This window comes from Ascochyta rabiei, chromosome 3, assembly GCF_004011695.2.
Source record: "Ascochyta rabiei chromosome 3, complete sequence".
NCBI classification, from domain to species: Eukaryota; Fungi; Ascomycota; class Dothideomycetes; order Pleosporales; family Didymellaceae; genus Ascochyta; species Ascochyta rabiei.
The window spans coordinates 1,752,362-1,767,560 of NC_082407.1; the positions used below are offsets into that span (position 1 = coordinate 1,752,362).

The window sequence follows — 15,199 nt, forward strand, 5'->3', positions numbered from 1 at the left end:
TCCATATGACCTGGACTCGATCACTGTAAGCCTGCTCGTTGCGCATGGTCGCATAAGTGATGAACTGGGGAGAAGCTGCTGTCTTGTCGCGGCTTTGGCGAAGACTGCAGACTGCAGGGACGTTTTTGAGTAGGTTGCCCACGGAGGCGGTGGTGATGTAATCAAGAAGACAGCCACGTAGATTCATTCAACTGCATTGTGATAAGATATATGCTTTGTCTCAAAAGAAAAAAATTGGGCCTGAAGCGACCTCCCGTCACCAACCAAACGCCATTCATGAAGTGCGGCTTCACTCACCAGCGGCCGGATTTGTTCATTAGAAGATCCATTGGAAGCTTTCCTTCACCTCAAAGCTAACCTTTGATCTGCACATTCTGTTAGCAAACCGTCATGTTAAAGACGTGTTGGCATGGCTACACATACCTGATATCAGCGCTACTCGCGCCAACCAGCACCTCGAACCACCCCTCCTCAGCAATCCATGCACCCGTCTGTCCCAGGTTTGTGTCAAAGTATCCGACAGAGTATTTGTCCAGCTCCATGTCTACCATCTTGGTCTCACGAGGCTGCAGGAACACTTTGCCGAATGCTTGCAATTCCTTCTCCGGGCGCGGCAGGCTCGATCGGACATCTCTCACATAAGCTTGAACAATTTCGTGGGCTGCAAAGGACCCTGTGTTTGTGATCGGTACACTGAGCAAGATACTCGTGGATTCAGTAAGCACGTTGGATGACAGTGTGGGCGCGCCGTAGGAGAAGGTAGTGTATGTCAGACCGTGGCCGAAGGGAAAGAGCGGTGCGATTTTGGAGCGCTCGTAATGTCGGTATCCAACATAGATGCCCTCGCCATACACTGTTTTCAGGTTCTCGCCTGGCCAGTTGTGGAACGCGGGATTGTCTTCTATACGCACTGGAAATGTGGTGGGCAGCTTCCCGCTCGGCGATACGTTACCGAGAAGGACATCTGCAAGCGCGTTACCAGCTTCCTGGCCTTGATACCACGCTTGCAGGATGGCGGGCGCTTTACTCGACCAGGGCATCGATATCGGTGTTCCGGATTGGTTGACGACGATGGTGCGAGGGTTTGCTGCAATGACTGCCTCGATGAGGCGATCTTGGCTACCGTCCTTGGGAAGGTCCATGGTCTGCCGGTCATAGCCTTCGGATTCCCATTCTGCATCAAGACCAACTACGAGCACGGCGACATCGGCATCGCGCGCGGTATTTGCGGCCTCCTGGAGACGGTCAATCTTGTCCTCCTCCTGGTAGCCGATGCGGCAGCCCCCGTAGTCGTGGCGGCGGCCGATGATTGATACTTTAGAAGCCGGGCGGACTTCGCTGGTAGATTCAATGAGGATCTCGACCGGAGTGTTGGCGGTGAGATGGATAGACTTGAGGACATCCTGGGACGCGGAGAACATGGCTTCGCCCTCTTCTGTCCAATCCCAGTTGTCAATGAACATCTGTCCGTCGAGGTACATGCGCCCAGGTCCCACGGAGGCGAAGCTGAAGCTGTGGTTTCCGGTTGATTTAGGCGTTAGGATTGATTTGACCTTGAACGAGAATGCCGGCAACAATTCCATGGGGGCTGAGTCCCAGAGCCACAGGTCGGTGCTGACTTTGTGCTGAACTACTGCTGGCTCGCCCTTAAACCTGTCTCCGCGGTAGTATTCCAACCTTACACCTTGCTGACCTTCTGGAGCTGTGCAGTATGGGGTAGCGAGCGGCAGCCACTTCGAGCTATCACAGCCTTGCGCGAACGTGAGCTCACCATCAAATCGGTTGCACATCCCATCCCACGGGCTTGTTCGATAGTAAGGGTTGAGGCCAGCGCTACCCCCACCGTTTGCGATCGATCGCTTGACGTTTGGTCCTATGAGGGCAACCTTCTTCGCGTTCTTGATCGGTAGTACGTTGTTCTCGTTCTTCAGCAACGTTAGTCCTTCAATACCAGCTTGAAGGATTAGGTTCCGTGTCTCAATGTTGTCGATGGATTGTTCAGGGACCTCTGCTGTCTGACTGCCCAGACCTTTGGTACGGTCCACCAAGTAAAGCACTCTCGCAGCAGCCTTCTCAATGTCATCTTCTTCCAGCTCACCGTTTTCAAGCGCCTCCTTGACTTGTTCGAATTGTCGCCACTTGGAAGGACCAGGCATCTCGACATCAACACCAGCTTTTATGGAAGGTGCGGTAGCATATGTGCCCGTCCAGTCAGAGATGATTGCTCCGTTCCACCTCCATTCCCCACGCAAGATTTCTTTGATGGTGTGTTCGCTTTCATCGGCGTGTACACCATTGACCATGTTGTACGAGCTCATGAGTGCCCACGGCGATGCTTCGCGGACGGCGATCTCGAATGGCTTGAGGTAGATCTCACGGAGTGGTCTCTCTGCAATGATGGCATCATAAGCCTGGCGTTCAGTCTCCTGCTCGTTACCAACAAAGTGTTTGATAGTCGCAGCGATACCCTTGCTTTGAAGGCCACGTACATACGAAGCTGCAAGCTTCCCCGTGAGAAAAGGATCCTCGGAATAGGACTCGAAGTTCCGTCCACCAAGTGGGGAGCGGTGCATGCAGATTGTAGGTGCAAGCAGAACATCTGCGCCGCGAGCCTTGCACTCATCTCCCAGGTGCCTTCCCATCTCTTCCATCATCTCTAGGTTCCATGTCGAGGCCATGGAAATACCACATGGGAACAAAGCAGCCTATTACAATCAGCCATGAGCGCGTATAGAGTACGATGCTGTTCTGAACACTCACGGGTGTGCCATTAGTGAAGAACTCTCCTCGGGCACCATTAGGGCCGTCTGTCGTCTTTATCGATGGTATGCCCTTCTCGGGCATGGACACTGTCCGCCAGAAATCTGCACCTGCAAGCAACGATACCTGCTGTGGTCAGCCCTCTGAATAAAGGGTATCCATTTGCCCTGCATAGATCATGTCGTACGAGTCCGTGTTTGAGAGACATTAACCATTGAGATTAAGGCTGTAACGCTCGTACTACACGGCGCTTGAGGAAAAACAACGAGAGAACGCCGCAAGAGTGAACACGTTGGAAGACTAGGTCTAGGGAAAGTCGCATCTGAGGTGAAATCGCCGACCTGCATACAGAGAATGCTACCTGCATACAGAGAATGCTACCTGCCGCCTAGAAAATACACATACCTGTTCCTCTAGGGTCAACTTCGAAGCCAGCTCTTTTGCCTTGTCATCTGGCCTCTCCAGTGAGTACAGCTTCTTGCCTGCCATTGTTTCTACCTCAGGTGATGAGGTCGGCGTAAGCGACGGAGTTACAGTATCGACAGGTGTAACTTGAAAAGTCACCTGCTTAAGGTCGATGAGCTTGTTATCGTCCTCTGTGGGGCTGAGGGTCCCAAGGTGCATGGTAGTCATGGCGAAATAGAGATGGTAACCCGCTCAAGGAGGACGAAGGATTCGAAGGAGCAGCTGCGTTTCTCGCCGCCTACCCGCAGGGTATAGTGATCTTGAACCCCTAAAACTGTCACAGGGTGGTGAGGTGGCAAGGAAACGAGTGACTTGACAAGCGTGAATGTCAGTGCCAGTAAATGGTCATCTTTTAGTACTTTGCGTGCTCAAGTATCGACGCATAGACCACTCTTTGCGTGGATCCAGAAGAGAGCACGTCGAATATCCGGATGTATTGGAGACAAGCCTTGTACCTAGTTGCGGCACGCATGCTCGTCTCAGATCTACCTCCTGGGTACTATTGGTCGACGGGACAGTAATGAACCGAAGTTAACGCGCTCCAGTATTCATCTGTTGCGAAGGAGGCTCTTGAGCGATTCCAATCTAGATCGAAGCGCGCCAGGGCTTGCGTGTGGCCACTTCAAGGGTAGGATGCGCAAGTACGACGCAAAATGCTTGTTTGAATCACGCTGGGCAAGAGATGTGGATATTCGACCGAATCCATCGCGATAGCTGGATAGGAAAGCACTGGGTAAGCGCATATTGAAGCAGTCATTGCAGCCGTCGCATGCGTGCTACTGACCATTGTGGTAAGCAGCCGTGATTATGATTCGATGTTTGACAGTCGGTGATGGCGGTCCTGAACTGCGAACCGGGGATAGGTGCTCCGGGCCTAGTATGGAAAGATTCCGGAACGTGACTTAAACGGTCGAGTGGTGGAGAAACTGTTGTGAGAGGCTGTGCGGGTCGCGTTGGCGTCGGAAGTAGCGGGAACGACAGCGGAAGAAGGCCCGAGCGACCGGTTGGTGAGCTCCCCCGGGCCGCTAAGCGGCAGCCACAACCCATCCCTTCTCGTTAACCATGTGCATGACAGAAGATCGCGATTCTACACATACACGGAGGTTTGGGCAGCATTCGAAGGCCGAATCATACAAATCACGCCGACGCCGAGGGTTACCTCTGACAATGGCATGTGAGCGACCTCACCGCAACTCTGTCTACCAAAGAAAAAGCCAGACGCGTATTGGAACCTCGCACAGCTTTCGCACCGCTGTTCCGAGCGCTATCAGTCTACATCGTGAGGAGCAGCTAGACGGGCCGTCTACAGTAGCGATCGCATGTCACGTCACGAGCCCGGCAGATGACCCAAAGAACTTCAGCCAGGATGCAGACATCTGTCTAAATTGTGTTGCAGCTCATCTGTGATACAACTCCAAGACGAGCAAGTATATGAGGCAAATGAAGTTTTGATAAAGCTCAAAGTTTTCACGATATTGTGCGGGGAAGTTTGGAGCCACGAGCGGTCGATCCTGAGCCACCTTAGCCATCAGCTGGACGGTAATTGTCATTCCCTTATCTTGCTTATCCCGGTGGCTAAGGTGTTTCATCCGAATGGACGAAGACTCAGTCCCATGTTGCAGAAAAGTTTAGAGGTAGCTGCTCTTGACTCTTACCCTAACCTAACAACGGAGAGACTGCATGCTTGTATCCAGGCTTCCATGCAACGTGAGACCACTCGTTTGAGAGATGGGCTTGCCAAGTACCGCCTCTCGCCCACGAAGATGTGATGCCCTAAAAAAAGTATATCGATGATTATCCCACTGGGAGAGCTGCTGGGTGCGAGTGGTGTACTGAACTCACTGTGGTATGCACATGACACTTGTAGACATCATTATTGGCATGGCTCATGAGAAGGCTGAATGACGAAACAGATGAAAAGCCGGGTTTGAAATCGAACGCCGCAATTGCGTTTCGCAGACTAATCATTCACGCTCCAACGCATATCCTAAATACTTTGGTATACAAACAACTTACAAGCTAGTACGCAAGCATCAATCAATCACACCCACCACTGAATCCATCTTCTTCGTATGTTCGTAATATTGCAATGCACCGGACGCCTCATGACCATCAGAGGAAGTCTATGCCTCCTCCATCTCCACATCCTCATTACCACTGGCTTGCTCGACCTCTTCCATCCTCTTCTTGAACGCAGCCTTCTTGGTATCAACCTCATCACGACTGAGATCTCTCATCCAGGTGTTGTTGCGGACTAGCTTCTCTTGAGCCCGCTCACGCCTTCTATCGTTGAGTACCTTAAACTGCTCGCTCGGTCGAGACATGTTTTCGCTCACGCCAGCGCGAACAGCTTCAGGCAAGGCAAAGTATTGCACGCCGCCAGTACCAAAAGGCTCGCTGTTGATGAATGTGATGTTGTATGTCTGCGGGCAGATCGATACAGTGATTTTGTCGCTGTGCTTGACAAGATCGAGACGGTTGTCTTGTTCTGCAATGTCTTCGACCTTGGCGAGACGCTTTTTAAGATAGGGATAGGCTATCTTCGCGTGATCTACCTCTTCAGTAGGCTCGACTTCCTGGTAGGAGGCAATGTACGCCCGCCAGCGCTTAGTGCGGTCCAAAGAAGTAGAATCAAAGGTGGGGTCATCCTTTTTGAACAGGCGAACGGTGGCTTCTGCTTTCGCAGGATCCTGCAAGTGAATTAGTGGCGTGGCGTTGGGTCTAGTGACGGTTTGGCTTACGTATGTGATGCGATAAGTGTCTGCGTCCTTCGCGTATTTCTCAACTGCCTTTCGATAGCTGATCTCATTCTTATGCGATGTGGTGTCATTAACTCGATCCTTCCTGAATAGGTTGTAAATGTCGAGGCTCTTGTCTTTGCTATCAGAGCTGACCACAAGAAGAGCGAAGCGCACGAGCGAATTCACGAGCCTGTCGAATGAATACATCTGCCACCCGATCTGCAAGTAGTAGCGTCGTAGTGTTTCTTCGATGAAATTCATGTCGACTTCGCCAAGTATTTGATCCTGGAACATCTCAAGGACCTGCTGGTAGAAGTTGGCGGTTGAAGACGTGTCCTTGAAGTAGTCGTCAGGTTGCTTATCTAGCATCTTGAGTTGTCGCGCAGCTTTGGGTTCCATAGCCCGACTGACGACCTTGCGAACGCCGTCCTCGCTCTCCTTGAGCTTCAGCAACCGCTCGTACAGGCAGACGAACATGCGGAAGAAGCAGTATATGGACGAGTTGGCGTACATGTTGTACTCGATGCGTCGATAGGGCTCATCGTGCTCAACCTCCTTATCGTTGAGCGCTGCAGGTTGAGCGGAATACTCCACCCAGCTGCCTGACGTTTGTTCGTCACGCCCGTTGGAGTTGGAGTTGGAGTTGGAGCTGTCCACAGCGCCTTCTTCTTCGACGCCCGATACAATCTCGGGGGTTGTGTCTCGGCTCGCTGATGCGAGGCTGTCCTCTTTGTCCTTACGAGACTTACCCCGAGGGTCAAGGACATCTCGGCGCAGGTCGCCCTTCTTTGGCTTTTGAGACCGCTGAGAGATATCGTCATCGGGACTGGGCGTATCGTCGCCGGACTCGTTGGGAGTGTCACGGCCGGATGTCTGAACCCGCTGCTCAAATTTGGCCTGGTCGAGACCAAAGAACAGGGGAACAAATTCTTTGATGAATGGAACTACCTTTGCGTATTCAGTGCCGCTGTTGTTGTTGTCCGCGAAGGTGATCATCAGGCGGGCTACGTCAAAGAGAACCTCCTCATCTTTGAAAGAGAAGGCGAACTGATATTCAGGCTGAGGTATCTCCTGTATTTGTCGCAATCGCTTCTGCTCCTCGTAGCGGACGAGGATCTCATTGGTAAGCGACTTGGGCTGGAATTGTCGCTTGTCGGCCTGCTTGACAGACAAACTCTGGTGGTCCAATGACTTCCAGAAAATCTTCTGTGTTTGGTCGCGCCAGACCTTTTCCCACTCACGCTGGGCAGCCTTCCAGTCTTCCAGCTTGCACTTGAGACGGTGCAGCAAGATTGGTACCACACTCCAGGGCATTGCGAACAACTCCTTGATGACATCTTTGCCTCGATCGCGTCCGTAGACCTTCATGATGACGCGCTTGTAGATGGTCTCGCTCTGCCCTCCAAGACCAGGAGGAAGCACGAAGTTGGTTCGGTCTTCTTGCTTCATGGTCAGCAGCTGGTTCGCGATAGGTTCAAGTTGCTGAATGGTGCGACTGCAGGCTTCAATGTTAAAGTCATAGTCATGACGCTCTTCTTCGATCCTGTGAAGACCTTCTTCAAACTGGTTCTTGCGATGCGCAATGAAACCGGAGTCTTCGGAAGCCCATGTTGGGTGAGAAGCCCACTCGTCATTCAAAACCGACTTGCACAATTCATCGCGACCGCTGCACACCCGCTCACGTTCCCGCTTGGGCAGCAGGCGGTAGCTGGGGCCTAAACTGCGGCAGTTGGAAAGTGAAACGCGCGAGTTGACAGTCTTAGGACGCGTCTTCTGCGGTTCATCGTCCTCGCCCATGAATTTCTTGAACCAGGCGAAAAGCTCCGGGTTGCCGCCAATGAAAGACTGTGCGCGATAAAGAAGCAGCGTCTTGTCAATCAAATCTTGTGAATACAGGTTGCACAGCTTCAAGAACTCGTTCATCGTGTTCTTGTTTCCAATGAACTTCTTGACACGGTCAAAGAAGGCAAGCTCATCCTGACTTGGAGTGGTCGTGGTCGTTGGTGGTATCGGCTCGGGCAATGCTGGTGTGAGCGTTGGTGAGACTGGAGGACCTTCAGGTGCTGCCTGCTTCGCGGCGTGACCGGTTTTAGCACGCTTGTTTGCGGTAGCTGGACCAAAGGTGCCACCGCGAACGTTCGACGTTGGTGGTTCCTGTGCGACGGGAGCGGGCATAGGCGCAGCAACTGGTCCTTGTCGATCGCGTTTTCGCTTGTTGTCGCGGTTCGCAGTGGGCGTTGGAGCAAAGTTGCCCATAGGTGGTAGACGTGATTGGTCTGCACGCGGAGTCTGTTGGAGGTTGGGTGTGTGACCGTATCCAGAAGCATCGCCACGAACATTGCTGAGCATGACCGCATCTTCAGCATGCCTCGCTGCTGCCTGCTGCGCCCTGTGTTGAGCAGCCGATTCGGGGAGGAATTGCTTAAAGTCTTCTAGGAGGTCCGGAGCACCATTGAATAGCCCAGTGACTTGAGCGTATACGTCTTGAATCGGTTTGGACTCTCGTTGGTAGGTTTGTAGTATCTCCAGGAACTGCTTGTAGATATCCGGTTGGGAGGCGAAGCGGTTTTTGATCTTGTTTACGTAGCTGATGGCATGGTTGAACTCAACCGGACCACGCTTCTCAGTGCCAACACCACCCATCTGAGCAACCTGAGCCGCACCATTTAGCGTCTGGACGGGGAGCGCTGCTGAGACATCGCCACTAAGTGCGAGCATGGAACGCCCAGTAGCAGCGGAAACTGCGTTCTGGAGTTGCGAAACACCCTGTTGCTCTTGTTGATGCGCAAGCGCTGCCGCGGAAGCTACAGTATCAGGGTGCAGGCGCGTTGTTGCCTCTGGTGAGAGCGGAGTAGGACCCTGTTGGGCTTGTTGTGCATTATACAGTGGCTGGCCGAGATTGCGGTTGTTTGGTGAGAACAATGACTCCGCGGGCTCTTGTGCTCTCTGTTGCTGAGGCCATGGTCGCCCCTGTGTAGTGTCGTAAAAAGCAGCTTCGTGCTGAGGAGCAGGGTTGCCGTTGACCGCTGCACTGCGTGGTGGTGACAAAGGCCGTGGCGCAGGCATAGTGGATACCATTGTGCCCATTGGCGTTGTGACCCTGATCGCGTTGGGGTCTCCATTTGTACCACACTCAATCTTATAGCCTGGAGGTAGAAACGTGTTGAAGCCCTGTATTAAGTTGGGGTTGCCCGCGAACAGGGTCGATACTCGCTCAATGACACCAGGCGTGTCAATCGCACCGCTCTTGAAATCTTTCATGATGTCCAGAAAACGGTTGTAAACATCGGGATGATCGGCGAACTGAACTTTGACTTGGTCAAGGTAGCTCAAAGCGTCCTAGGCAGAATTAGTGGCCAGTGCAAGTAAGCAGATCCTGGTACCACTTACATTAAGAATGGGCTGCTGGCCCTGGCCCATACCCATTGCGCCCGGTGGGCCAGTGAAGGGCATCAGCATCTGAGCCTGCGTTGGTGCCTGCACAGCGTGCTGCATCCGAGGCGTAGTCTGGTCATGCTGAGCAGGAGCATTACCATACAACGGCCCAGCAGCATTCGGCCCACCCATGGGTCCCGCCAACGGGTTCGACCCGGCTAGAGGTCCTGCTTGCCCAAGCAGACCGTTGGGACCATGTACTGTGCGTGTGGATGGGGCGACAGCGACAGGCTGGTGGATCTGAATTGGCGCAGAGTGATTTTGATGCGCAGCTTGTTCACGTTGCTGGCGCTCGTGGATTTCTCGGTCGCGTTGCTCAGCTTCGCGCTTTGCGTGCTCCTCTTGCTGGGCAGCATGCTGGGCAGCGTGCGATTCCATCATCTCGCGCTCTCTGGTCTCGCGCTCACGCAGCTCTCGTTCCCTCTCTGCGTTCGCGTGCTCCTGCGACGGACCTTGCGACTGTTGCAAGGTCTGGGAGATCCCAGGCAGCGAGTATGGCGGCCCTTGCGACATCTGGTGTCCTTGCGCAGCCGATCCTGCCTCTGTCGAGGGCGCTCGTTGCGCAGATTGGTGGGGGGATGAGTGTGGAGGCTGACCTGTCAAGCCAGGAAGCGGAGGCAGGTTCTGGTTGTGGCCTGTAGCGGCGGCTGATGAGTAAAACGGGGTGCCTGCGGCCCAAGTCAGTTTTGTTTGCAGTTACACCGTTCGCGACGAATCATACCAGAGGGGGGTGGGAGCACAGGTCCCGGACCTTGCGCAGGTGATGCACGTGTGGAGGTTTGTGTGTTCGTGTTGTTCGACCTGCCGCGCCAGTTTCTGTTAGCATTCGTGTCCGCAATGTGTGACGCGTGAGGATGCTTGATGGCTGCTTGGTCCCTGAACGCTGGCGCAACAAGGGTAAAAGTGGGGTTCACGCACCCATATGGATCCAGTGGTCGCACAGCTTGTCTCTGGTTCTGCTCTGTTTGCTGCTGCGGCGTTGACCCAGGCGCAGGTGCCTGGGACGAAGGCCACCCTTCACGATGCGCTGGGTTCATGTCGGCGTTTGCGATCTCTCGGCCGTAGGAAGAGTAGCGAGGTTGCTGGAGGGACGCGTTTGTAGTTGCGCAGCGATCTCAGCAACGGCTACGGCTCTAAAACAGCTGCAGGACAATGTCTGGAAGCTGTGTGTGGGCGGTGGTGGCTCGCTGCCGGTGCTGCGATGCAGCTGCTGCGTGGAGAAGATCGTACCAGCTCGAGCTGGTGTTGTTCTCGGGATTTCGCGGTAGAAACGCCAGGAAAAGCAAGGCTAACGCCGTCAGATTATGTCGCCATATATTGCGACCCTGTTGCAGCTCTTTGTACCGTTGAGCCTGTTGATGGCGAGGTCAGACCGTTCAACCTTCTCGTCAGAACCAGGGTCGCTCCCTCCGAGAGATAGTTAATCCGTGCCGACACTAAGCTTAGTTTGGCCGCATCGGCAGATTCATTGGCCGATGACAGCGCGTCATTCACCCGATGACGGCCGCATGCGACTAGCAGTAGTAGTATACCCAATCTCGACATCTTCACTTTCAGCGAGCTTGTCACGCGTTAGCAAGCGTCGCTTGGAATAATTCAAAGTCTCTATATTGCTGCACTATGCTTTTTCCACAAGTAACGTGTATCTTCATCCTCTTTGCAGCTTGATCACGTGACTATGCGAGGCTTCAGCAGTTTGACTTGGAAAAATCGGGTATCATCATCGCGAGCAAAAGAAACTATCTAAACAAAGCCTTCGCAACGCATCCAGAACTCCAAAACTAAGAGCAATCAAACGTGTCTTCTACGACCCTTGCTTAGCCTCATCCTGCTTGAGAGGATCATGCTTATGCACAAAATCATCAACCCACTCCTCCATCTCATCAGCCTTATCCGTGAACCAGTCCCACCAGTGTTTATGCTCCGCTTTACTCGAAGCTGCAGGCGGAGCACTGGCAGTAACACTTGCTGACGCTAAAGCCGATGCGCTCCCTTCTGTTGACGAAGTTGTATCTGTAAGACCAGATGCTGAAGCAGCAAGGCTGGATACTGAGTCGAACTCTGCAGACATAGTGGCCGCAGAAGGCGGTGCAGATGTCAATGAATGGACGCCAACGGGATCTGTCGGTGTCTCGTTGGGCGAGTCTTCATTATCGTTATGCAGGCCTGTTGGCCTCAGAGGGAGGCGTAAGGTGCCGTTGTTGGGTGCAGGAGTCAGGCCGATGGTGTCACAGATGATGTTGTACAGCTCAATGTTCTCTGAAAGGTTCGTTAGCATGGGATTTCCTGTAAAAGCAATTGTGGACCTACGGAAAGGTTCCATACGGCTCCCCGGCGTGTGGGGAAACGCAGGTCCTCTCGCGACGAAGATGGCTCTCATGAGCGGGTGTTCGTGGTCGTACCCATGCAGACCTCTTGGGTGGTACACCTCACCCTTTTTCTTCCCTTCCTCAACGTCAAATTCACTCTTTGCGACGATCGCCCAGCCTGCCTTTGGTATGATCCAAAGCGGTGCTATGCGATCGTTGTTCGAGAAGTGATAACGCGTAGGCATGTTTTCACGCAGATAAATCTCGATGTTTGGGTTATCCCCGTGCTTACGCTTGATCTTTTCGTATAATGGACGAAGGTTCTTTGGATCCTTAGGTCTTAGACCGTACAGAGGCCAACCATCAATGTGTGACAGCTCCGCTGGGTCGACAAGGTCTTCCAGTTGGATCATGCGAGATACGTCGGTGGTGGCCATGCCGTGGTCAGAGACCACAACAACGTTGACAATACTGGTGAGGTTGCGCTCCTGTAGACCTTTGAGTATACCACCAATCATGGCGTCTGCATTGGAGATGGTCTGACGGATTTCTGTGCTGTTTGGTCCATACCTATGCCCGTCACCATCAACGTTAGGGACGTACGCAGCAATAAGCTGGGGACGAGGTGTGTCAGCCTTTGCGCCTATGTCTTGAGGGCCGGGTACATCGAGCAAATCCATGATACGGTCGACTTTTCTATCCAGCACTTCCGAGCCGTTGTACTTATCCACGTACGCAATCTGTTGATCTTCGATATGAGCTTCAGAGCCTGGCCACATATGCACCGCCGTCCTGACCTTCTGCTTCTCTGCCGTCACCCAAAGGGGTTCTCCACCCCACCAGAATGGTTGCAGGCTACGCTCTGCATCTGTGTAGTAGAACTCCTTCTCCAGCAGTGGATCCCAGAAGCTATTCCCCACAATGCCATGCGCTTCCGGGTACATTCCGGTCGCCATTGTATAGTGATTTGGGAAGGTAACGCTGGGAAAGCTCGGCAACATGTACTTGGGCGATATGCCCTCTCGCACGAACTGGTTGAGCGTGGGCGTGATGTTTCGGTACAAGAAATCTGCACGGAACCCATCGAGCGATATCAAGATGGTTGTTGGTGCGAAGAAAGACGTTCCGTTCGAGACGGCGGCTGCTGTGAATGCTGCCATCTGGCTGTCCGCAGGGTTCGAAAGACGGTACACAAAGGCAAGGAGGATGGAGAAGAACCCAGTGATCGAAGTATACACGCAAATGCTTCGCCATCGCCTTGATCGCTTCGCCTGCATCCTTTGTCAGCCATTGATACCAGGATTACGTGGGCAGACATGCCTTGTTTTGCGCCCGAGTCGCACGCAGCCGCTGCTTGTCGCTCTCGGAACTTCTTCCAGACCGCAAGAGGCTTGAAGTCGATGCGCCAATCCCTTCCTCTGTGTCGTACGTCGGTGTGCTCGTTCCCGTGCTGAGGCCTCGCTTGCGCTCCGTCATCTCAGTTCTCTTTCCGCCGCCATCGCGCCTTCCAATCCTCACGCCGGAGCTGAACAGACCAGATACTCCCTCATTTTGTGTTAGCAGCCGCTCGCGCTCGTCTTCTGATTCCAAAAGGTCGTGATCGCCGTCTGATATCTCCGCAGAAGGTCGGATGTCGTAGTCATCGTTATCCGAGGCGTCTTCGTAGTGCGGGCCGCCGGCGGCCCTACCATGGTGCTCTCGTGATTGTGACGACATTTTTCGTGTCGGGTTGGCGTCAAACTATGGAGTCATGGTGAGCGGGCAAAGCGCAGCGCTGGTGTTTGAACCTCGAGGGTGAGCACCTCGATCTCCTCAGCGCGCTAGCGTGTCGTGTTTCATGCAGGGCACCGTCGATCATTGACCCATAAATATCCTTGCGCGAATTCTTGGATTTTGCGAAGCATGTCGTCGACAAGCTTTAGAGCTATACACCCGATCCATTACACAGCGGTCAAACTGACTTCTATCAGCACTGGGCACCTGCCTACATAAAATGCCTTCATAACAGTCTCATTGCACGTCAACTACCGCAACACCATTGGCATCAATCCAACAAGATCCTGAGCCAGACACCCTTCCCTTCGAGCAGAGCCACAAAAGGAGCCAAATATGTTCCACAACCTCGCCCCAGCAATAGAGCTTGACACGTCCTAATGTATCATCAGATTGCGCCTCGCGATGCAGAGTCAGCCCCCAGCCAACTCGACCGCTGTGAACGTGGTTGTAGAGCAATGACCAGAATTCCCACTGCAATTTTGAGGGCCACTGCATGCAATCGATAAGCCAATAGCCACGCTCGTCTGCCTCCAACGTCCTCCGCATGTTTTGTAGCTTGAAGCGATCCGGATTCTTCATCTTGATTGCTGCAAGATATCTGGTAATTTGGGAGGGCAAAGTTGTGGGACACGCTACAGATATCGCGGGTGCAGGTGGAAACGCGTCGACCGGGAGCATCGAGAAGCGTAGTTTGTCCATATTTGTAGATGTTTTGCTCTGAGAAGCTCGGGTCGTGCCTATCGACGGATCCGTAGGTCCTTCCAACAAGCTTCCTCTCAGATCTGCAAGAGCATCTTTTCTTGACACGGCTGGCGACGGCACGTTTTCAACTGTCTCGCTGTGTTGACTTTGAATGGGACTGACTCTTGGCGAAGACCGTTCTTCGGTATTGCCAATGCTTTCATCTTGAAATTCATCGTCCTCGGAGGTCTCTTCGGAAGTTGTCGAGTAGATGTCCTGCAATTGGCTCTGCAGGATTTCCACTGCCATCTGCGAATCTTCAACGAAGCCTGTATCGGCATTGTCCGGATCAGAAGAGCTGTGGAGTGGTCTTCTTTTACTAAGAGAAAAGCTCGTCCTGGGCGTCGCGCGTTTTCGCCAGCTCAGGTAGCTACGATCAAGTCGAGCCAAGCGGCTGGTCGGACGTATTGAATCGTCGATAACAGAGGCCGGGTTTTGATCATGGCGGTGGTCTTCGGAAGAAACATTGGATGGAAAGCTACCGTAGGATTCTTTACTAGCTGTCAGTACCGATGAGTTGAAGGTTTCCCGATTCGTGCTCCATTCCCCTTGCACGAGATTGGCCGATTCCAGTCCTGTTGCCTGGTCCAGTTTCGGTTTCTTCTGTACAGGCTCATCGCGATGGGTTCGAAAGGGTTCGAATTCAGTATAAGCATTCGCTAAAGACCGGAAGAGCTCATCGTTCCGTCGGGTGGCAGGTGTTGATATGTGAACAAGAACTTCGTCGGTCATAGTTGATGCCAAGCGCGCGCGAGCGTTGGGTCTGCACTGCAACCATGGTGCACTAAACAGAATAATTGTTGATGTTAGGCTTTGGGGTGCGCCAAACTATCACCAAGGGTAAAGTAAAGAATCACAGAGTGTTCACGGTCGTAGACGCAGCACTGCCTTAGTCTTGGCGAAGCCAACCACATGTAGCCTAGGCCGAGTTGCGCCTTCAGTCCACTCTACAGCTTTATTATATATCCACGA

General features: G+C 53.1%; 4 protein-coding genes across 4 annotated transcripts, besides 1 other annotated feature; all 4 read right to left on the reverse strand.

Moving 5' to 3' along the window:
- Nucleotides 1-316: 316 nt before the first annotated feature.
- EKO05_0002169 (Beta-glucosidase) lies at nucleotides 317-3,393 on the reverse strand (the record flags this gene model as incomplete). The annotated part of the gene is made up of 4 exons (XM_038943968.1): nucleotides 317-365; nucleotides 424-2,705; nucleotides 2,761-2,886; nucleotides 3,166-3,393. 4 exons carry the CDS (start codon nucleotides 3,391-3,393, stop codon nucleotides 317-319), a joined length of 2,685 nt encoding a protein of 894 aa, XP_038792839.1.
- Nucleotides 3,394-5,348: 1,955 nt separating this feature from the next.
- EKO05_0002170 (Transcriptional regulatory protein sin3) lies at nucleotides 5,349-10,438 on the reverse strand (the record flags this gene model as incomplete). Its single annotated transcript, XM_059635852.1, has 5 exons — nucleotides 5,349-5,915; nucleotides 5,967-9,305; nucleotides 9,357-10,069; nucleotides 10,123-10,202; nucleotides 10,320-10,438. The coding sequence occupies 5 exons, from the start codon at nucleotides 10,436-10,438 to the stop codon at nucleotides 5,349-5,351; spliced, it is 4,818 nt and encodes a 1,605-aa protein (XP_059491835.1).
- Nucleotides 6,591-6,615: a tandem repeat.
- A 767-nt stretch (nucleotides 10,439-11,205) lies between the features above and the next one.
- EKO05_0002171 (uncharacterized protein) lies at nucleotides 11,206-13,426 on the reverse strand (the record flags this gene model as incomplete). Its single annotated transcript, XM_038944250.2, has 3 exons — nucleotides 11,206-11,660; nucleotides 11,712-12,981; nucleotides 13,031-13,426. 3 exons carry the CDS (start codon nucleotides 13,424-13,426, stop codon nucleotides 11,206-11,208), a joined length of 2,121 nt encoding a protein of 706 aa, XP_038792841.2.
- Nucleotides 13,427-13,720: 294 nt separating this feature from the next.
- On the reverse strand, nucleotides 13,721-14,959 carry EKO05_0002172 (uncharacterized protein; the record flags this gene model as incomplete). The annotated part of the gene is made up of 1 exon (XM_038944241.2): nucleotides 13,721-14,959. The coding sequence occupies one exon, from the start codon at nucleotides 14,957-14,959 to the stop codon at nucleotides 13,721-13,723; it is 1,239 nt and encodes a 412-aa protein (XP_038792843.2).
- Nucleotides 14,960-15,199: the final 240 nt, after the last annotated feature.